General features: G+C 53.4%; 2 protein-coding genes and 1 long non-coding RNA gene across 11 annotated transcripts in view; 1 reads left to right on the top strand and 2 right to left on the bottom strand.

Annotated features, from left to right (window-relative positions):
• ILF3 (interleukin enhancer binding factor 3) overlaps positions 1-3,789 on the bottom strand; it is a 28,225-nt gene extending 24,436 nt beyond the window's left edge. For 2 of the 4 annotated variants that reach the window (XM_059159969.1, XM_059159970.1), the window contains exon 1: positions 3,633-3,789. The gene's annotated coding sequence lies outside the window, so the exon portion shown is untranslated. The remainder of the gene's footprint in view (positions 1-3,632) is intronic. The other 2 variants (XM_059159967.1, XM_059159968.1) reach the window with 1 other exon arrangement.
• Positions 3,790-3,924: 135 nt separating this feature from the next.
• Positions 3,925-18,168, top strand: LOC131823529 (uncharacterized). 4 transcript variants are annotated; one of them, XR_009350595.1, is made up of 6 exons: positions 3,925-4,270; positions 4,369-4,589; positions 11,717-12,165; positions 13,149-13,262; positions 13,483-13,726; positions 17,242-18,168. It is a non-coding gene; the product is annotated as an uncharacterized LOC131823529 (long non-coding RNA). The 4 variants fall into 4 exon arrangements; XR_009350593.1 differs by having other exon boundaries at positions 11,686-12,165; XR_009350596.1 differs by having other exon boundaries at positions 11,681-12,165.
• SLC44A2 (solute carrier family 44 member 2) overlaps positions 15,455-22,556 on the bottom strand; it is a 27,973-nt gene continuing 20,871 nt past the window's right edge. For 2 of the 3 annotated variants that reach the window (XM_059159973.1, XM_059159971.1), the window contains exons 11-22: positions 21,202-21,333; positions 21,008-21,107; positions 20,829-20,921; positions 20,554-20,638; positions 19,704-19,966; positions 19,525-19,619; positions 18,776-18,879; positions 18,590-18,663; positions 18,431-18,501; positions 18,162-18,250; positions 16,933-17,017; positions 16,083-16,478 (exon numbers count right to left, since the gene is read on the bottom strand). In XM_059159973.1, the coding sequence (XP_059015956.1) occupies positions 16,357-16,478; positions 16,933-17,017; positions 18,162-18,250; positions 18,431-18,501; positions 18,590-18,663; positions 18,776-18,879; positions 19,525-19,619; positions 19,704-19,966; positions 20,554-20,638; positions 20,829-20,921; positions 21,008-21,107; positions 21,202-21,333 (1,313 nt within the window). In that variant the 3' untranslated portion in view covers positions 16,083-16,356. The other variant, XM_059159974.1, reaches the window with a different exon arrangement.

The following is a 22,556-nucleotide window of genomic DNA, read 5'->3' as shown; positions in this document are numbered from 1 at the left end:
GATCCCATATGGCACACAAGAAAATGGCCTGTGGACAACAAACTCACTTTCTTGTTAAAACTAGCAGCTCCATCTTCAATTTATTCATCCCATGAACACTTAATAAGAAAAAAACTTAAATTTCAACTGGACATTGCTCTCTCGAGACATGTGAAAATACACGATGTTAAAAGTCACTTCTAAATTTCCAATCACAATTTATAGTGGGATCGCCTATAAAGTGCAACCTTGGGGAAATATCACAGGGATTTAATAGAGCATAAAATGGCAAGAAACAATTTTTACAAGTCGGTACACTGAAAAGGCTCCCTAACAAACACCTGTCCACCCCACTTTCAATATTGTTTCTGTAATGCTGCTAGTGCCACAAGAAGTCAGCACCCACTTACCCTAAATAACAGAGCAGAGAGGGAAGCTGGTCATTTCAGACAGAACTGTCAAGTGCTGCAGCAGGAATCTGAAGGAATCTCATCCCTTCAAGGCCCCTAACCTGCTTCACTGTGTGTAGACTCCTGTCAAACCACTATCTGCCTTTAGTTTCAAACCCCTTCACAGGAAATAGAAATCAAATTTTTTTCTCCCAGGACTTGGCTAAGATAAAAAGCACCCAATACGCATAGCCTGAAAAATCCTAACTCCCGAGGCTCCTGGGTGGCTCAGTGGGTTAGGTTAGAGCCTCTGCCTTCAGCTCAAGTCATGATCCCAGGTGGGATCAAGCCCTGCTGAGCAGGGAGCCTGCTTCCCCCTCTCTCTGTGCCTCCCTCTCTGCCTACTTGTGATCTCCGTCTGTCAAATAAGTAAATAAAATCTTAAAAAAAAAAAAAGAAAAGAAAAGAAAAGAAAATCCCAACTCCCATGAAGGTTCAATCGAAGCAATATTCAGATAAAAAGTCATCCCTCTGGGGGCACCTGGGTGGCTCAGTGGGTTAAGCCACTGCCTTCGGCTCGGGTCATGAACTCAGGGTCCTGGGATCGAGTTCCACATCGGGCTCTCTGCTCAGCGGGGAGCCTGCTTCCCTCTCTCTCTCTCTGCCTGCCTCTCTGCCTACTTGTGATCTCTCTCCATCAAATAAATAAATAAAATCTTAAAAAAAAAAAAACTCATTAAAAAAGTCATCCTTCTGTGAGACACACATGCATTTAATACCAGGTAGTGACATTTACAGTTCCAAACTGCACAAGGTTCATCAACTTACTGACAAAACGTAAAAGGAGGGCAAACCCAAGGAGTGCATAAACCCAAGTTCCTTGGGTAAGGGTATTATTCCTCTGAGTCATAAAAGGTGAAATCAGGAGGAACTGGGGAGAAGGATGAGAGAGGTAAATAAGGGGGAGTTGATCCAGCCCAAAGAAAACTTTTTTCCTTTTTAAAAGATTTATTTATTTATTTATTTACTCGGGGGCGGGAGAACACAAGCAGGGACAGTGGAGGAGGGAGAGGGAGAACCAGGCTCCCCACCCAGCAGGGACCCAGAATCACGACCTGAGCCGAAGGCAGACACCCACCAAGCCCCCACAGAAAACTTACAAAGAAAGCCTTTTTCAGAAAGTCATTTCCAAGCCCCACATCTTGCTATGGACAAGCCTACTGCTTACTCAAACAGAAGAGGCTTAAAGACTTACAGAAAGCTCTTTCCTCATCACTGACTCCACCTGTTCCTACCTAGAGACCTTAAGCAGGGGAGCATGAAAATGGGCGCCAAATAAGTGACATCCAAGTATTAGCAGCCGCTCTTTTTGACAGGAAGAATTTAAGAAAAGGAAGAAACAGCCTTAGATTCCTCACTCTCTGTAATATGGACCTCAGAAAACAAAAACAGAAACAAAAAGCCTCTAAAATATACTAAAAGAACAAAAAGAAAAAAATTTTTGCCTAAAGGCACTACACAAATTCAATCAGGAAAAAAAAAAAAGTGCGATTAGGTACCACTCCACTCCAGAAGAGTGTGATTCCCAGGCTTGCCCAAGCTCTAGGAGAGTAGAGAAACTCTGATACACCCGTACTCAGTGCTGGCAAGGCCAAGCCTGGTGGTAACTGCCAGCCTCCAATCAACTCCAAACACTAGGGCCTGCAGAGATTCCATTCACAAATCCCAGGGTTCAGGATCTGCTCACATGGCCAACAGACAGCTCAGGGAGTCGAGCCCAGGACTAGGGACAGGAGCACCTGCCAGTACCCCGGGGCCTGTTTTTCTCTTTTCCAGCTGTAATTGAGTTTCTGGTTCCCACACTTCATTCACAGCCTCACTGGCTGCTGTTACCTACATCTCACAAGACCACACACAAAGCATCACACACAAAGCATAGTGGCAGCAATGTGAGCAATCCGCGGAGATTCCCAACCACAACTCTCTGAGGAAAAAAAAAAAAAGAGTCTGCAGCCCTCAATTTGAGTCCCAACTTTGGATGGCACCTTAGGTTTTCCTGTGGAACCCAAATCTGCCACCACACCGCTCACTTTAAAGAGGAGAGAATCCTAAGCAATCGGAAAAAGATTCAGACCACTGAAATACCTAAGTCCTGAAAAGGAAGGCTTCTCAGAGGAAATGGGCACTCCCTTACTCATCTTTCATGTCCCCTGAGGAGAATCCCAAGCAACGGGTCAATCAATTTTGGAAATACTGAGAAGAGATGGCTTATCTCCCCCCAAACTCTGAACTGGGGAAGAGCATGCTGATCACTGTACATCCCAGATAATTCATCCAGGTGCAGTATTAACTGGGGCAGAACTTTAACTCAGTCCCTCAACTACGTGAGAAAATAATGTAGAAAATCGTTTTAGGCTCTCAAGTTTGGGTCACAATCTTCCAAGTTTCAGCATACCCAAATATCGCACCAGATCACCATTTTGACGAAGGATGCAAATCCTAAGCAATCTGGGGACAATTCATCATCAGTGAAACACCTGAACTAAAGAAAGGGAAAGCTTAAACCCTCCGCCAAGAATGGGTACTGATCTGGGGAGGCCTGGCTGACTACAGATTTGGGAACCCCATGCACCGACAAAGGCCTCCTAGGCAATCAGCGTGGGATCAGGGTTTCTGGGAGGAGGTCCGCGTCTCCACGCCATGTAAGGACAAAGGCGGCGACATTTCCCGCCTCGGGAACCTGGGACTCTCCTGGAACCCGGGACGGGACTGGGACAAAGACCAAAAAGGAACAAGGAGGGGGGTCGCCCCTGCCGCGCCAGCCAGGATGCTACCGGCCAAGGGGGGTGTGTGCTCCCGGCGCGTGCGCGCGTGCGCGCGGGGCGCCGCAACAGACAAAGCCGGGCCCGGGGGACTCGGCGGCGGGGGGCCCGGTGCGCGCGCACCCCCCGCGCGAGGCGCCGCCGCCGGCCGAGGGGCCGCGAGGGGGGGCGGATGCGCGCGCACCGGGCCCTCGCCGCCGCCGCCGCCATTTTGTTTCCTCGGCACAATGGGGGAGAGTAACGGCCGAGCGCGGGAGCGAGACTGGCGAGGGAGGAATGAGACAAGCGCTGGGGCGAGGGAACCGGGCGTAGGCGGGGAGCGCGGGGCGCCTGAGGCCCTGTCACCGCGACCCCTCAGCCCGGCCCGCGCTGAGTGGGAGGACTGGCGGGGGGAGGGGCAGAGGCGGGAATGGGCCCCCGCCGCCGCCACATTGACGCTTACCTTGTCGGCGTTCCCTTCCCCGACCGCAACCGCCGCTGCCGCCCTCCTGCCACAGCCCGCCGGGGTCTCCCCCCAAAAACCACGCGGTGCGCACCGGGCTGCTGAGTCCAACTGCAATGGCGAGAAGAGGAGGAGGAGGAGCCGGGACCGGGGGCGAGCGGGCGGGCGGGCGCGCGCCGGGGAGGTGCGGGCCACGTGATCGACTGGAGCCCCGCCCCCTGCCGCCGCGTTGCCGCTTGACGCAGGCCGAGCCCGGGAGGGAGGGAGCGACGAAAAGAGATAAGGCGGGCTTCAGTCACGTGGCAGGAGCGCAGCCGTTGCGTTGTTGGTCACGTGGCATAAAAAACGTTACCTCTTTTCGAGTCCTTGGTCATGTGATAGTGGCTTACGCAGAGGGTTCCTTAGCCACGTGACAAGGACTTCGGCCCGTCCCTTTGCTGTATTGGTAGGCCTGCGTCATGTGATGTGGTAGCCACTCTTTTTTTTTTTTTTTAAATGGCGATTTTAAGCGGCATTACCACATGACGGAGGTCGAGGGGCGGAGTCTCTCCCGCTGCGAGTTTATGCGCCTGCGCGGCTGCCATCTTACGCCAGTCGCTCCGTGTACGTTGGCGGAAACGGCTCGTAGAGCCCGGCACGTGAGTATCTTCAAAGTGGCCGGATTTCGGTCGCGGAGGTTCCGCCTCTATCCGAGGTTACTTGGCGCTTCTTACCCTCTCCTTGTATCTCTCGCTAGAGGCCGAGAAGACCCGAGATGCGGGTGTCAGTAACAGCCGGACACATCTTGTTGCTGCTCCTGGACCGGCGCTGGTGAGCGCTTCAGTTCCTTGGTCCTGCAAACCCCACAGTGTAGCGTCTAGTCCTGCACACCCCGCAGTGTAGCGTCTGGCCGCTCTGCCGGGCCCGGCGTCCAAAGGGCAGAGCCGAGCTGCTAGGGATCTTCTAGTCCTTTCACAGGTAGGGAAACCGAAGCCCAGTTGGAGGATTCACATCCCGCTCGTGGGAGAGCTGGGTCTGCGGTCACACGCTCGGCCAACCACAGCTCAGGGGTGTTAAGTAAAGGCACCGGGGACCGAGCGCCTTCTCTTTTCAAGCCCATTGTTGTTGCATCCTCCCGGCGTTTTGTGAGATCCCCGATATGCATACAATCTGCCTAAAGTCAGCCTCGCTCCCCTCCGGTGTCAGAATCAAGCTAGCGTTTGACAGGCGTCGTTACTAGGCACGTTGTCATGTTCGAGGCTGTTGTTCAGAAACTGCCGGGACTTAGAACAAGAACTTACTGAAAAGGTTTCCTTCTTGGAAATGAGAAACCATTCAAGAGTTACCGGCATAGTAACGGATTTTCCTAGCAAAAATGTAGGATGTAAGCGCCTTTGTTAAGGATGCAAACCCACTGTCTGCTCTGGGTTTGAGTGCCTCCGTGTCACCAAAAACAGCCCACTTCTCTTGACCCTGCGTTTCCTTATCTACAAAATGGTAACGATTTTTCTTTAAAGCACTTGGCACAATTCTGTGTGCAGAATAAATGCGTCAAAATGATAACTATTATTAAAAAGGTAAATTGTAAAAATGTTACAGAAATGGGTGCATACTGTATCTACTGCTTTGCTTTTCTATTTACATTTTATTTAGGGTTTTGAGCAGATAATCTGTTCACCTGATACAGAGTGTCAAATGTTCAAGATTGTGAGAGGACTATATCTGCCTCCACTTCTTAGCAGCCAGTGTTAAGCTTTGTGTGTATCTCTACAGCGGTGTTCTACTCACGGAGAGGCTTAGATTTATTTATTTTTGATGTTTTTCACACAAATGGTAGACATTTTGCCTCTTGATTTTTCCCCCCCGTATTTGGAGATCTTTCCTAAATAGAGCTTGAGACTGAAGAAAGTTTTGGCAAGATTAAGGGGCAATGCATTCAGGTAGAATTCGTTAAAGTAAATTCAGATTGTATACGGTCCTCATGAAGAGCAAGGTGTTAACTGGCTTTAACCTGTTAGAGACCAGCCGTTACCCACACTTCAAGGCACGGCTCAGCTGGGTGTAACTTGACTAAGCTAACAGCGCTACCAAGTGGCAGAACAAGGAAAGTTTCTAGTTTTCTGACTTCCCAAGTCCATAGATGGTTCTTGGGAGGGGCCAAAGATTAGATTTCTCAAGAACTTGCTTTTGAGGCTCTCAAGGCAGGCCCCAAACTCAGAAAGGGGTAGATAGGATCATGGTTATAACCAAAGTCTTTAGATCAAACTGAAGTCTTCACAGAGGGCCTGAAGACAGCTTTGAAGAGTTTTTCAGTCTTAAGGCTTTGCTAAGGATGCACGAAATGAGTGCCAGGGAAGCTGGTGTGGTTCTGATTGTTAATCTGTTGGACTGGTGGCTTATCCAACCTTGATTTTGTAGTAAGAGCTGCTGGACAGCAGTTGAAGTGTCAAGGAAACCAGACTCCTTTAGATAGTGCGTACAGGGGGTGTCTGGGTGGTGCCGTCGGGTTTCTGACTCTTAGTATCCACTCAGGCCATGATCTCATGGGTTTTTTTTTTTTTTTAAAGATTTTATTTATTCAACAGACAGAGATCACAAGTAGGCAGAGAGGCAGGCAGAGAGAGAGAGAAGGAAGCAGGCTCCCTGCTGAGCAGAGAGCCCGATGTGGGACCCGATCCCAGGACCCCGAGATCATGACCCGAGCCGAAGGCAGCGGCTTAACCCACTGAGCCACCCAGGCACCCGATCTCATGGGTTTTGAGATCAGGCCTGGAGTCAGGCTCCACACTCCACGGGGAGTCTGCTTGAAAATTCCCTCCCTCCGTGCCTCTCCCAATTTTCACATGCATGTGCGTGCTCGTGCTTGCTCGCTCGCCTGCTATCTCTCTCAAATAAGTAAAGTTAAAAAAAAAAAAGTATGTTCTGCTGGAGCCACCCCAACCTCATCCACCAGGAGTGGCAGGGTAAGTTTTCAGCCCCATCTTCTGACAAGCCACATCCATCGTGCTTCTTGTCTGTATTCTCTCCTTGGTCACCATGCAAGATTGAAGTCCCAAGGTGCCACCTGTCCCCTCTTGTTCCTTCATTTTCACCCTGACCCAGTCTTCCCCTACTGCCCTTGAGCCTTTCCACCACTACATGTTAAGAACCCCTGTATGCACAACCATTCTCTGACTTCCCTGCCATGCCCTGTCATCTAGCTGTGCACCCCCTGTCCCCGCTACAGCCTCTCCATCAACAGCTGGAGAGTAAGGTCTGTCCCCTCCTCTTGCAGTCCCTCTGCCTAGCCAGGTTCTGTCTTCATCAGGGACTTGTAGTGTTCTCGTGAACATGCTGTCCGTTGCTTGCCTTCCTCCTCTTTCTTGCATGTCAGCACCCCCACGTCCCAGTCACACTGAGGAACTTTTCTCTCTGAATCCTTTTTGACCCCTGCCTGTTGCCTTCTTCCCCTTTCAGTGAAGTGGACGTAGGTGGATCACAGGGCTTTGGGGATCTGCCCTTCTTCCATGCTCAGTCTGGAGTTCAATTGACAAGTCCCTGCTATCATACTCTGAGACTAGGCCCATGGCTTGGGCACAGTGATTGGCTTAGGGGTGAGGGACCCAAATCCAGTCAGTCAGAGCCTCTGAGCCCTGGGCAAGGAACTTGGGCAAGAGAAGCTCTTGTTATAATCTTGAAGCCAGGGAAATACCAGGGGAGGGGAACGGAGCGGGGGCAGGGAGTAAACCTTGATGAAAGAACTTGACAGAATGAAACCAACCAGGAGGAAGGCTCAGCTAAAGGTTGGAGCAAGAAGACAACTTGGCAGGGCGCCTGGGTGGCTCAGTGGGTTAAGCCTCTGCCTTCAGCTCAGGTCATGATCTCAGTCCTGGGATCAAGCCCCGCATCGGGCTCTCTGCTTGGCGGGGAGCCTGCTTCTCCTCTCTGTCTGCCTACTTGTGATCTCTGTCTCTCTCTCTCTCTCTCTCTCTCTGTCAAATAAATAAAATCTAAAAAAAAGGGGGGGGGCGCCTGGGTGGCTCAGGGGGTTAAAGCCCCTGCCTTCGGCTCAGGTCGTGATCCCAGGGTCCGCTCTCTGCTCAGCCGGAGGCCTGCTTCCCTTCCTTCCTCCCTCTCTGCCTACCTGTGATCTGTGTCTGTCAAATAAATACCAAATAAATAAATAAATATTTTAAAAAGAAAAACAACACGGTGTTTTTTCCCAAAATTAAACAACATATCCAGCAATTCCACTTCCGAGAATATGCCCACCAGAAGTGAAAGCCGGGACTCGAGACGCTTACACACCCCTGCTCATAGCAGCTTGACTCACAGTAACCAAAACGTGGAAACAGAACCCAAGCCTCTGTCAGTGGAGGAACACACAAACAAGTTGTGATGTATGCAGACCATGGAATGTTAAATATTCAGCCCTAAAAGAGAAGGAAATTCTGACATATGCTACGATGCGGATGAACCTGAAGGATGTCACGTTAAATGAAATTAGCCAGACACAAAAGTCTCAATACCGTATGATTCCACTCCTGCAAGGTCTCTGGAAGAGTGAGAGTCACAGAGGCAGGAAGTAGAAGGGGGGGTGCTTGCAGCTAGGGGAGTTTGTGATTAATGGGAACAGTTTTAGTTTAGGAAAAAGAAATTTCCTGGATGTGGAGGGTGGTGATGGTTGTACAAGGGTGAAGGTAAATGTCACTGAGCCGCACACTTCACAGTGGCTGGGGTGCTAATTTTTGTGTGTGTTTTACAGCAGTATATATATATATTTTAAAGATTTTACTTGGGGGGTGCCAGGGTGGCTCAGTCAGATAAGGGTCTGCCTTCGGCTCAGGTCTTGATCTCAGGGTCCTGGGATTCCCTGCTCAGCAGGGCGTCTGCTTCTCTCCCTTTTCCTCTGCACCCCCTCCCTGTTCATGCTAGCATGCTCATTCACTCTCTCTTTGTTTGTCAAAATAAATATTTTATTTTATTTATTTGACACAGAGAGAGATCACAAGTATGCAGAGAGACAGGCAGAGAGAGAGGAGGAAGCAGGCCCCTGCCAAGCAGAGAGCCTGATGCGGGGCTCAATCCCAGGACCCTGAGATCATGACCCAAGCCAAAGGCAGAGGCTTTTAAATGTATTGGGGTGCCTGGGTGGCTCAGTCATTAAGTGTCTGCTTTCAGCTTAGGTCATGATCCCAAGTCCTAGGATCCAGCCCCACATGGGGCTCCCTGCTCAGCGGGAAGCCTGCTTCTCTCTCTCCCACTCCCCCTGTTTGTGTTGTGTCTCTCTGTCAAATAAATAAAATCTTTTTTTAAGAAATAAGTAAGTATTTATTTTGAGAAAGTGCACATGCTTGTGCACTTGTGAGCAGGGGGACGGGCAGAGGGAGAGGGAAAGAGAATCCCAAGCAGACTCCTTGCAAAGCGCAGAGCCCAATGCAGGGCTTGATCTCATGACTCTGAAATCATGATCTGAGCCAAAACGCAAGAGTCCGGGGCGCATGGGTGGCTCAGTGGGTTAAGCCTTTGCCTTCGGTTCAGGTCATGATCTCAGGGCCCTGCGCTCGGGCCTGCATCAGACTCTCTATTTCCCCCTCTCTCTCTCCTTGCTGCTCTGCCTACTTGTGATCTCTCTCTCTCTCTGTCAAATAAAATAACAAACAAAACCAAAGAGTCACTCCACCAACTGAGCCACCCAGGCACCTCAGCAATATTTTACGTTAAAAGAAGTAGATGGAGTGAATGTGGAGCCATATCATGGCCACATTAATTTGAGCCCCAGGACGTAAAGATGTGGAGAGAAAAATTGGCATGGCCGCATGGCAATGCTGTCATATGGACCAAGTGTATGTAGGAGCCCAGCCACCTGGAGTTCATCATCTTCACCTTCTGGGGCCCTTTTGGCCATCCTCAGGTCCCTGCTGTTCTAGTTCTTGCTCTTGCTCTTGCTCTTACCCACAGAGCAGCTGGCTATCTGTGGCTTTGGCCTGCTGGGTACCCGTTCCCCCTTTGGGGAAAACCCCACAGTGGTTTTCCCTTGGGGAACCACCTCTCACCCACTGTGTTCCCACCACCCAGCCTCTGCCTTGGATCTGGCTGATCAAAACCCTACTTCTTTCCTGGTCCCATGATTGGTGGAGAGATGGTGTTTCCCCAAAACTGGCCAAAGACTAGGCTGCTTTGGGACTTGCCTCCAGTCATCAAAGAAAGAGAAGATCTTTCTGCTCTGGTAGCTGGACAGGGAGGGTGCGAGCCTGGGATATACAGTTTGACTTGTCCTTTCACAACTTCCTCCATTCTTTTAAGCATCCTGTCACCTCAGGGCCTTTGCACTGGCCATCCACTGCCTGAAACACTCTCTTCCCTCAGGTGTTCAGAGCTCCCTCCCTCACTTCTGTGAGCTCTGTGCTCCAGCTGCCTTCACCACCATTTCTCCAACAGCACTGTCAGATTATCCTGCTTTATTATTCTTCAGAGTGTCTATCACCACTTGTTACATATTTAGTTATTATCTGTCTCCCTTGCCAGAGAGTTAACTCAGACCGGGGAACATGGCTCTGGTTCATCCTGGCTTGGAGCACTCGATACAGTGAGTAAATGCATGATTGGGTCACCCACCATACCTGGCCTCCCCTGTGCCCAAGTCAGTCCAACCTCAGGGACAGCAGCCAAAGAGGAGCTCCCCATTTCCTTTAAGGCACTTTTTTTTTTTTTTTTTCAATGAAGCTATCATACAGTTATTTAAGCATACATCTTGGTAAATGTTTACGCATACATGTGTGTAACCACCACCGGAATCAAGATAAGGAACGTTGGCACTCCCCCCCCCCCTCCCCACCCCTACAACACCCAGGAATCTTCCTTCTGCTGTCTCTAGCCAATCCCTGTTACATCCCCAGGATCAGCTTTACCTGTTCCAGAACGTTAACAGAACTGGAAGACCTCTTTGTGCCTGTTAGTTGCCTCAACCACTTTGTTTCCTAATTAGCCCACACGCCGGTGCCTGCTCGCCTCCTCTCCGCTAGGGCCTCGGGCTCCCCCCCCCCCCCCGCCCCCGGCCTGGCCACACCCCTTCAAGTATTCTGGATTGGTACCTCTCCGAGCTGCAAACGAGCTGCAAACGGCCGTAGCCAATGCTGGCAACCCGAGCAGAAAAAGAGCTTGCGTGTAGCCCGCCGGTGACACAGACCTGTGGGAGGGTGGGAGGAGCTGGCCTTGAGCTGTGCAGCCCGGAGCTGCTGCTGGAGACACTAGTTAAGGAACCATCCCAGGGCCCTGCTGCGCTCGCGGAGGCAGGGGAGGCAGGTGATAATAAAGCAGAGGCGAGTGTGGTGGGTGAAGATAAAGCAGCACAGCGGTGATGTGGGGCTGGGGCAGGTGCAATTTTGAGTCAGGCAGCACCCAGCAAATCCTTACAGGGAGCTGAGGGACTGAGGCCAAGCAGCTCCATGAGAGATGAGCGTTCCAGGCAGAGGGAACAGCCAGTACAAAGTCCCAGAGGTTGGCGGTGCTTGTGGAAGGAGCAGCAAAGAGGTCCGAGGGGCTGGAAAGGGGGCCAGGATGGGAGGCGAGAGGAGGGCCATCCAAGAAAGGGTGGATAGGTCCTTCAGGGCCCTGGGAGACCCACATGGAGACCTTGGCTTTCACCCCGAGTGCTTTGAAAGCTGTGGGTGGGTTTTTGGACAGCAGAAAGCTAGCATGCCTCCCGCATCTCCCCCTGCACATACCCTCAAGCCCCTGTGCCTTTTTGTCAAGCCCGAACTAAATCCACACTCTGCCTACACCTCCCACCTTGAGAGTTTGGGGGAGGAAAAAAAAAAACAACACCCCACAGTCCTAACATTGCTCATTCATGCAGTGATCTCCCGATTTTCACACCTTATTACAGCTTCCAACATCACACCCTCTGCCCTCCGCTGACGTCTTTTCTTCCTGCACTAGAAAATAGTCGCTGCATTCAGTTGCTCCCACACTAAAGCCAGGAGCGCTTGTGCCCACACTTCCTGCCTGCAGCTCCAGACACCGCTGCTCTCTGGCTCTCCCCAAAGTCCCCTAAATTCTTTTTTTTTTTTTTTTCCTTCTCCCTGGAGCTCAGACCTCACCTCTCCGGACACTTAACTCCCCAGGTGATCTCAGCCAGCCCCATGACCTCAAAGACCATCAAAACACTGACATTCCTGATTAAATGCCTCCAGCCTGGGATTCTCCTGTGAAGTCCCGACACATCCAGCCACCTACCTACATCACCGCTTCCCTTGGAGACTTTGTATAAAGGAGTTCCAAAATACACCGACCTGCCCGGATCCCTTCAGCTCTGCTAGATCCTGCCTTTCCCCGGGCTTTGTGGGCTTTTCCACAACCGCCTGCACACCAGCTCTTCTTCAGAGAACTACCCTGGGCTCGGGACCACGATGCCAACACTGTCAAGAAGATCAGACTGGGGCACACGGACACTTTGCCTCCGCACCCACGAGAGTCTGACGTACCTGGGATTGTAAGCTCCTGGGCCACCTTTAGTCCAGTTCAGGACTGCTCTGAGAAGTCACTTATCCTCTCCAGCTCCCTGCAGGCTCAGGTAACAGGTGCCCTCTGTAGGACTCTGAGCTTGACCCCCTCAGTCCTGCTTCCTTCTCCTTCCTCGAGTCCTCTCTCTTGCATGTGCAGTCAAACAAGTCGAGGTCCGTCTTCAAATGACTTGCAAAATTTGCACGCTTTTCATCATCTTCACCAAGACCGCCTGAGTCGTCCACCAGCAGCACATGCCCAGAGCAGTGCAGTAACCTTTTCTTAAATTTAAATTTTTTAAAGATACCAGCATGCACAAACACACGTAAGCATGGGGGAGGAGCAGGGGGAGAAGCAAGCTTCCCACTGAGCAGGGAGGCTACATGGGGCTCCATCCCAGGGTCCCAAGATCATGACCTGAGCCCAGAAGACAGATGCCCAACCAACAACTTTTTTAAAAAAATCTTTTCGGGGGAGGCTGACAATTATGAGCCTGGGTGGCTCAGTGGGTTAAGCTTCCGCCTTGGGCTCAGGTCATGATCTCAGTGTCCTGGGATTGAGCTCCGCATCAGGCTCTCTGCTCAGGAGGAAGCCTGCTTCCTTCCTCCTCTCTCTCTCTCTCTGCCTGCCTCTCTGCCTACTTGTGATCTCTATCTGTCAAATAAATAAAATCTTTAAAAAATAGGGCACCTGGGTGACTCAGTGGGTTAAAGCCTCTGCCTTCGGCTTAGGTCGCGATCCCAGAGTCCTGGGATTGAGCCCCATATCCGGCTCTCTGCTCAGCAAGGAGCCTGCTTCCTCCTGTCTCTCTCTCTCTGTCTACCTCTCTGCCTGCTAGTGATCTCTATCTGTCAAATAAATAAATAAATAAATAATCTTTTTTAAAAATTAAAAAACCACCTTTTTTAAAAAAGTAGGCTCCACACCCAACCTAGGAGCTCAAACTCATGACCCTGAAACCAAGAGTCACAGGCTCTATTGACCCAGCAGCCATCCAGGCACCCTGTGGTAACCTCTTCATTGGTCTTCCTGCTTCTATTTTGTATGGTACAGTCTCTGCATGCGGCAGCCAGAGTTTTGAGATTGCATGGAAGACTGGGAACTTAAACGCCGGCATAGGCTGATACACCAGTAACAGTGGTTCGCGCTGCACTTTGCCCAGGCCAGGTACTGTGCTAAGCTCTCTGCAGTCCTTCAGCTGTTCTGTGCCTGTACGCGGAGGGCCTGCTGTGTACCACACACTCCGTCCTGCTCTGGAATAAGGTGGTTTAAGAAAAAAAAAGAAAAAAAAAAGGGCAGCCAGATCAGATCTGGATCCCCTCTGAGCTGACATGCTGGGTAGGGAGGCTGACAATTATGAAGTGAAAACACAAATAAATACTTGCAGGTTGTGACAAGTGCCCTGAGAAAAATAAAGAGTGTGATGTGTGGTCGTCACCCAAGAGGATCCAGTCTTCGATGAGCCCAGAAGGCTTCCTGCAGGAGGTGATCCCTGAGCTGAAAGCCAAAGGCCAAGGAGCTAGCCAAAGAGCCAGATGGGGAGCATTTCAGGCACAAGGGGGAGCCGACGGGGCAGAAGAGGCAGGACCTCAAGGGCTGCACTGAAGACTTCGACTACTACGCTGAATAAGGTGGGAGCCATGGAGGGTTCTTGAACAGTAAAGTAGTGTGAACTCACTGGAACGTTCACAAGCCCCCTTTCACACCTGTGTCAGGAACTGTGGAGGAGGGGAGGGGATGGCGGGAGCCAGGGACCTGGACAAGGGACTGTGCTGGTTCAGGTGGGTGATCATGGGGGCTGGAACTGTCCTGGTTCTGGTGGGTGATCATGGGGGCTGGGAGCTGAAGATCGGGGAAGAAGGGGGTAGGTTTGGGAGGTATTTTGGAGGCGGAGCTAAGAGGAACTGGGGATAAGGAAAGGAATAAACTCAGATAATCGGAGGCAACACTCTCTGGGGTTGGTACAGGGTAGCGGGGAGGGCTTGGAGTCCAGGAGACCTGGGTTCAAATGCTTTCTAAGCCACTCTCCCACTGAACGACCTTCAGGAATGTAACCCAACCTCCCAGCCTCAATTATTGAGGGGAGTAATAAAGTGGCATATGTGGTATGCGTAGGGAGTACTCAAGAAATGGTGGCCATTTAAGAAAAAATTCCTAGGGTGGGGGTGCAGAGAAAGGCAAGGACACCCATTGTCACCCAGCAGTGACAATGACAGCGGACAGCAGGGGGCAGCACCAAGCCTCCAGGCAACTGGGCAGGGCCCAGCTTTGCAGGTTCAAAGAGGCTGGACAGGACTGCGGACACTTCAGGTGCCTAGGCCTGGGGACAAAGCAGGCCTGGAAGCATGTGTCCAGGTCACAAGACTGAGGTGGGCGGGAGATGGACTGGCTGTCGCCGCCTTCCCGAGTCTAGGAATCAGACCCTAATAAGGGGCATTTTGTTCAGGAGAAACCTGAGCTGCCTGCATGGTGGGACTCAGGCAGAGATGGGGCCCTGCAGGCCGAGAGGGCTTCCTGCCCTGCTTCCTTCCCCGCCCCCCAGGAGACTCGCCCCAGCTCAGACACCCAATCCCGGGGCAGTCAGAGCTGGGGTTCCCCCCACCAGCCTCCTACTCCCTCCACAAACACTCCAGGCCCAGGCTCTGTACAATAGGCACTTTATTAGTGGTTGGAATGCATTTAACACGCAAGAGTGTGCAGACAGAACGGGGTGGGGGGGTGTTTGCTGAGGGCTGGCGGCAGGCACAGGAGACTGGGCCCCCAGGCTGGGTTTCCTCCCTCTCTGGGATGCTGCCGTGGTGCTGATGAGCAAAGATGTGAAGTCAGGGGCCCGGGGATATGGCGCAGGGGGAACCGGGAGACCAGGTCCCCAGAGTTCAGCAAATTTGGCAAAAGGACCCTCAAGGTGAGGTGACGGGGTGGGGGGGTGGGGCCCAGTGTGTCCACAGCATCTGCCCCAGCCCCTCCCCTGACAGTGTCCTTCGGGTGGATTCAGCGGCTCGTTCTCTTACAAAGAGAGCTGTGTCAGTAACTGGCAGAAGAAGGGCGGAAACTGGGCCCGACTCTGCCGGCCGGCCAGCAGGTTTCCATTAAGCAGCTATTACCAGACCCCTTCCTCAGGCTCTGGTCTGTCCACACCGGTCCGCTCCCCACTCCCCGCAGCCCTCCCCTGACAGACTCACTACTCCCTCTCCTTCCACAACACCCCTGCAGTGGCCTCGTGTGTGGCCTGTACCAGGAGCCGCTCCCACCTGGCCCCATCACTCCCACCCCAGCCAGGCTGCACAGGGAGGGGACCCTCGGCAGGGACGACAGAAGGCACGCCTCAGCTGGCCCCATCTGAGCCGTGGAGACAGAAAAAAAGCTAACAGACCCTTTAATGCATGTCCAGGTTAAAAAAAAAATAATAATAATCAACGCGCGTGGCAGCCCATGAGACAGCTGTTCAGCCGTGAAGGGGCTCGGTCCTGGCCAGAGCAGCCACAAGTCAAAGGGGGCCTCACTTTAGCCGGAGCTTCACTCTTGCAGACACAAATACCGCCCCGTCCTAAGAGGCGAACAGGCCCCCAGAGACTGGGGCCACCCTGCATGCCAGACTTGAAGAGGCCTCACCGCCTACTCCCCATCCTAAGGCCTGGAGTGACCTGGGCGGTCTCAGGGCACCACCGTGAAAACTCTTGGCACAGGGAGGAGAGGCCCCAATTCCTCCACGTGCCTGAAATCCAGCTGTAACTGGACGGTTGGGCAGGGGTAGGGGGAGGCGGCAGTGATCGGACTTCCGGTGAGCCCCGGGGGCCAGAGGTTCGGACCCAGCCGCCGAGCACCCAGTGTGAGACTTCTGGAGAGAGGGGGGGGCGGGGGAGAGCGGGGGTCTTTAGGACTCCGCCAGCTTCTTGTTGGTCTTGTTCAAGAGCCTCTTGAGGTTGGGAGACATGAAGTAAGGCCTCTCGGCTGAGCCATCATTCCTCTCCAGGTCCTCCACTGCGGAGAGAGGCCCCAGAAATGGTGGCATGAGGGCAGCCCATGGGCAGGGGACTTTGGGGACAGGGCGGGAGAACGGGGGCCACAAAGAAGCCTCAGAGGGTTAGGAAGCAAGACACACTGGGACCGGAGAGGGGCAGACTGTGGCGGGCTCGGGACCAGGACACACACACGCTCCCCACGCTCCCCACACTCCCCAGGCAGGGTAGCCCCGCATGCACCCCCGGTCTACGGGGAGGAAACGAGGAGGCCTGCCTGGCCCCCACGCCTCCCACCCTCTCTACTCCTCGACTTCTGCCCGCTTCCCCTCCTCCGCACTCCCCTTCAACAGGATGTCTCTCAGCTCGGGCGACATGAAGTAGGGTCGCTCCTGAGAGCCGTCATTCCTTTCCAGGTCCTCACCTGGGCTCCCCCCAGGAACCGGCAGGGGGAAAATGGGGTGTCAGGAAGGGAGGGAAAGAGGGAGGCAGGGAAGAACAGGGAAGCCAGCAGGCATGGAGTAGAGGAAGAGAAAGGAAAAAAAGAAAAAACAAAAAAAAGACAGATGGAGAGACCAGAGTTAGTAGCGGCCACAGACCCCCGCCCCAACAACGCCAGAAATTCCAAGCCGAGGGCCCAGGGGCACAGCATTCTAGCTGCAGCCTGGACCAGGGGACAACAGGACGGAGCAGCCCGGAGCGGAGGGAGGAGGCCGAGAAGGCATGCCGGGGCCCTCTGATGCGGAACAGCCAGTCCCCCGGGGAAGCTGGGGGCGCGTGGCCCTTGAACACACACAGCCATAGCCCCATCAGATGTTATGCCCAGAGGGGAGAAGGCAGTCAGAGCCTGGCAAGGGCTGGGCTGAGGGGTCACTCACAGAAGCAGAGGAACAACGTGTCCACACACATGCCATAGACACTGAAGAATCCATGGGCAATCAGGTAGGAGCCGATGATCACAGTCTAGGCAAGGGAAACCAAGTTGTTTCCACCCCAGCTCCCAGATCAACTCCCTCCACATCACACCCTCCCAGGCTCAATCCTGTTATTTCCCTGCTGATAAGTCCTCAGAATAACAGCCTAAATTCAGCCATTCATGCCCCAGGTTTTCTTTAACCCCAGGGCCCTTGCACAGGCTGCTGTCCTGACTTAAGTCAATTTTTGTCTTCTTATCCTTCTGTTTTCAGTTCAAACATCAAGTCCTCAGATACCGCCTCCTCCAAAAAGCTGCTTATGACATCTGGACCCTGTTTTATGCTCTCCTAGCACCGCATGCCTGTCCCCTGAAACCTTCCTCTGGTTGCAATTTTATGCATGTTTAGGGCATGACAGGCATAATGCCCTCATCCCCACTAGACTGTGTCTGTCCCACTTACGGCCACACCCCCAACAATCTGGAGACTCACAGGCCCTTGGCAGATATCTAATAAACATTTACAGACTGAAATGAGTGGACCAAGGGGAGATTAAATAACTTGCCCAAACTGACTCATCTTAGAGTGAGCAAATAGAGAACTCAGATAAAAATCTAGGTCACGGGGCTCCAAGGCCTGCAATGTTCTCAAGGTGATGACATTACCCCTTCAGGGCCTCACCACCTCCCTGTCATCCCCACCTCTGCCCCCCTACACCAGTCTCCTCACTGTTCCTGGCATAGGTCCGCCTCAGGGCCTCTGTATTTGTTGATCCCTGTGCCCAGAGGCTCCCTGTATCTCCTTCAGATCTTAGATCTGACATCCACATCCATGGTGAAGACACCTGGCCTTCCATAGCTGTCCACATCCTCCACCACAAGCTCTAACAGTTCCCTGTACCACTCCTCTGCGGCACAGGCACAGACTGGCATGGATCAGTTCATAATCACACACCCACCCAGGTCACTGTTCACGGAGGTCTATTTGCCTCTGAAAGGTAATGTCCTCTTGAAAGAAGCCCTTCCTCTCCCCGGGGCCTGGTAGACAGTAGGTGCTTACTACATGTCTGTGGACTAAATAAGTCAGTCATCAATCCCCCACCTCTGACCTCCATCCCTATGTGTCTAGTCAAGAGACCAGGAGACCCCAGCACCTCCCTCTCCCTGGGAGATCCCATCCCCGAAGATCCATACCAGTATAGGGACCCAGTAATAATTGAGGGGCGGTGCTGTGTCTTGCACAATCCTGATCCGGTGGGTGAAGAAAAAGAAAGCCAGGATCCCTAAAGGAGAGGAAACCAAGGTGGCTAAGAGTTCTGACTAAAGGAAGTCCCCCTCCCCCCTGCCACGAGACCTCAGAGCACATGGCACTTGTCACAAATGAAGACGTGTGGACCCAACAGCACTTCACAAGTCACCCTGATAGGCTCCCACAGCCCCACAGGCTGGCCAGCGGCACTCACCCACGCTACCCACGATCAGAAGTTTGCCCAACAGGAAAAGGAAGTCGGTAACTTTGTCTAGGACGGCCACTCTGTAGGGGACAGTGAGAAGCAGATATGAAGGCAGCCTCAGGGCCTGGGGGAGGAGAGAGGCAGCCCGAGGGCTGTGCTTTCCCTGACCTGATGATGTTTCTCATGAGCAGGAAGAAGGCATTCCTGGCCGAGGTGCAGAAGTTGGTGCCATAGATGGCAATCTGGAGGGAGGGGGAGGAGGAGGGGGGATCAGGCCCACTGGCTGGAAAGAAGGGTTCCCCATCCCCAGCGGGAGCTGGCGGTGGGCTGGTTCTGGGTCTCAGGCCTCCTCACCATGATGTAGGCGTTCCTGTTGAGGAATCGGATGAACTTCTCCAGGCACCAGAAGCAGCACTTGAGACAGGTCATGAGGAACTTGGCAAACTTGTTCTCGGCAGCTGAGAGAGAAGGGAAGGAGGCAGAAGTGAGGAGAGAGGAGAGACCCCCGGTAGGGTCACCCCACCGCTCCACCCTGCCTACTCAAAAGACGGGGAGAGGACACTTGATCCAGAACCCCCAGGGTCCTGCCCCTCACTCAAGCAGGAACCAAACCCGCCCAGGACTCTCAGCCCAGACCCCTGGAAGGGGCCTATCATGAAGCATTTCAATCCAGCCTCCAGGGACGAACCAATCACGACCCACACTACCGTCTAGGCCCCGCCTCCCAAGCAGCAGCCAATCCTTGCCTCCTCCTTGGCCCCGCCCCAAAGAATAACCAATCCCAACCCCACCGCTGCCAAAAAGAAACACGCCTCAGCCCTGCCCTTCCCTGCACAGACAAACCTTTGCCTCTTCAGGAACCAATGGGGGCTCAGGCCTCTCGGCCTCGCCCCGCCCCCAAGTAAGAACTCCACCCAATGGGCTCCCTCAGCCGTTCCTCCACCTTTAGGAGCTAACTGTTCAAATTCCCCACTCCACCCTTCTCACCCCAAGCAGAAACCCATCATAGTCCCACCGCCTTAACCCGCCCCCCGGAAACCAATCCCCCACCTGCCCTCAGCCCTGCGCCCCAGCAGCCAAAGCAGGCCACCGGTGGGCCGCACCTTTCAGGCGCTGATCCAAGTACTCCAGCATCACTCGGATAATCTGCACGATGGCCAGTATGAGGGCACCAAAGGCCAGGGAGCCTGTGTGGTACCTGAAGGCCAAGGGGGCGGTCAGTGGCCACGCCAAGGCTCCCCCACCCCACCTCGCCCCAACCCTAGCCCAACTGGAATCCCACCTGAGCGCCCGGCCGAAGGCAGAGAAGAGCGGGAAAGCAGGCAGGTCGTCGGGCTTGTGCAGGGCCCAGTAGTAGGAGGCGAAGGCCCCAGCTAACGTGACCTGGCCCAGGGCCAGCACGAAGTTGGCCAGCCAGAAGAACATGAAGGCATTGAAGATCTGCAGGCCCAGCAGGGCCCGATGGTAGCCCGACTCACCCCCGTAGAAGGCAAACTGGCAGTGGGCACCAGGGCACAGGCGGGACTCATTGGAGGAGGCGAAGGTCTGTGGGAAGGATGCAAGGCTGGGTCACAACACTGGGGTCAGGGGTTCAGAGTGGCTTCTGGGAATCAGGTCTGGGTCCAAGAGACCGTGGGGTGTGACAAGAGTCGTGGGAGTCACAGGTTAAGTCAAGGGATGGGGGTCTAGTATAGGGGCTTCTAAAAGCAAGACAGGATCATTGATTCCACAGGGGTCAGTGAGGCACGATAAGCTATCCTGGAGATCAGGATGGGGTCATGTGAGGACAGTGCCCACGTGGACAGGACAAGAGTGGCAGAGATCAGTATGAAGACCACAGCGGTCAGCAGAGGGGCTTGTGAAAGGCAAGGAAGGGGTTCTAGAGTCAAGACCTGGCCATCACGGGGTTAAAGGAGGAGTACGGGGCAGGAAATGAAGTCAAAGGGAGAAAGGCAGGTGGTCAGGATTCAGGGTGGGCTGGGGGCTGCCAAGTTGGATCTCTTCCCCTCCCTGCTTCCCACATCTAGCACCAGCCATACAGCAGGCACCAAATGTTTGCTGAATGGTCCCCAAGTGGGGAATAAGAGGTTGCAGATGGTCTGTGGGCTGCTGGGGAAAGAGGCGACCCCCACCTCAGGGTTGCAGGTTTTCCCGGCAAACTGGCAGGTGCCGTCATCAAAGATCTTATAGACAGCTTCATTGGAAGTGGACAGGAAGCTGGAGGTTCATTAAGGAACCTGAGGTTTGGGGTTACGGACCCCAGCGGCTTGTCAGAAAGGATCCATTCCCCCCACCAGGTTTGGGTTCTGGCCCTGCCCCCCACCACCCCGAGCTGCAGGTTACATCTAGCCCAGTTGGGCTCTTAGCCACCCCCTGGGGTCAGGGATCCGGGTCTCAGGATGGATACACAGCAGTGCTAGCCCAGTAGGCGATGCAAAGGCACAGCAGGAGGAAGGTGACCAGTGGGTACAGCAAGGAGCACATCACGTAGCCCACAGCCCTGGGGAGGAGATGAGACACAGGCATGAGGACCTGAGCAGCCCCAGGACCAGCCAGCCCAGCCCCGGGGGGAACCCTGCCACCCACCTGCTGGCTTCCTTGATGAGCGCGATGGCGATGAGGATTCTTTTCCGCAGAAAGATGAGCAGCAAGATGATAACGACCTCAAGGATGCTCAGAATGACCACTGCGGGAGGCAGAGGGGGGCCGAGTCTGCCAGCTGCCTGTCCCCGCTCCCTCCCAGGCCTCTCCGGGGCAGGGTTGGGGGGGCTGGGACTCACTGAAGGCCATCCATGTCTGCCGCAAGTGCAGATACACGCGGAGGTCTGTCTGGAAGCCAAGGTCCACCAGGGAGATGTCAGAGCCGGCCTCGCCCCGCAGTCTCATGTACTCCATGTAGCAGTGAAATATCCCTGCACAAGGGACCGACCTTAGCCCACTGGATGCTCACCCCACACTGCAAAGCAGGTAGGAGCACCCCCATTTAGCAGAAGCAAGAAACAAAGCTGCTACTGCCTCTGAACATATGCAAGGATTCGTTATTTGTAAGAAGGAGAGAGCGAGCAAGCCGGGGGGAGGGGGAGAGAGTGAAGGAGAGAGAGAATCCCAAGCAGGCTCCCTGCTGAGCATGGAGCCCAATTCGGGGCTCGATCCCAGGACCCCAAGATCATGACCTGAGCCAAAATCAAGAGTCAGTTGCTTAAGTAAATGAGCCACCCAGGCGCCCTGCCTCTGAGCCTTTGTACTTGCTGTTCCCACTGCTTAGTACTGGATTTCTCACACCCTCCTGTCTCTACTCAAATGTCACATTCTTTTTTCTTCTTTTTAAAAATTTCATCTATTTATTTGTCAGAGAGAGAGAGCACACACAAGCAGTGGGAGCGGCAGGCAGAAGGAGAGAGAGAAGCAGGCTTCCCACTGAACAAGGAGCCGAACGTGGGGCTCGATCCCAGGACCCCAGGATCATGACCAGAGCTGCAGGGACATGCTTAATGGACTGAGCCACCCAGACACCCCTCAAAGGTCACCTTCTAATGAGACCTATTCAAACAGCTTCTCCCATTTCAAACCACATTCCATCATACTCAGCCTCTTAGCCCCTTCTCTCTGCTTGGATCTTCTAGAGGGTTTTTTCTGGTTTAGTTATTAATTTATTTTAAGATTTTACTTTTAGGTAATCTGTACACTCAACGTGGGGCTCCAACTCATGACCCTGAGATCAAGAGTTGCAGACTCCCCTGAGCTGGCCAGCCACCCCCTGGTTTATTACTTCTTTCTTCTTCTTTTTTAAGATTTTACTTACTTACTTACTTGCTTATTTATTTGTCAGAGAGGAGGAGAGAGCACACAAGCAGGCAGAGAGGCAGAGAGAGAAGCAGGCTCCCTGCGGAGCAATGAGCCTGAGGCGGGACTGGATCCCAGGACCCTGGGATCATGACCCGAGGCGAAGGCAGCAGTCCAACCCAGTGAGCCACCCAGGCGTCATGATTTTTTTTTTTTAAGATTTATTTTATTTATTTGAGAGAGAGAGAGCATGAGAGGGGAGAGGTCAGAGGAAGAAGCAGACCCCCTCCCGAGCAGGAAGTCCTATGTGTGACTCGATCCTGGGACTTCAGGATCCTAACCTGAGCCGAAG

The sequence above is a fragment of the Mustela lutreola genome, chromosome 2, assembly GCF_030435805.1.
Source record: "Mustela lutreola isolate mMusLut2 chromosome 2, mMusLut2.pri, whole genome shotgun sequence".
Lineage (NCBI taxonomy): Eukaryota > Metazoa > Chordata > Mammalia > Carnivora > Mustelidae > Mustela > Mustela lutreola.
This window is presented reverse-complemented; position numbering and strand designations above follow the sequence as displayed.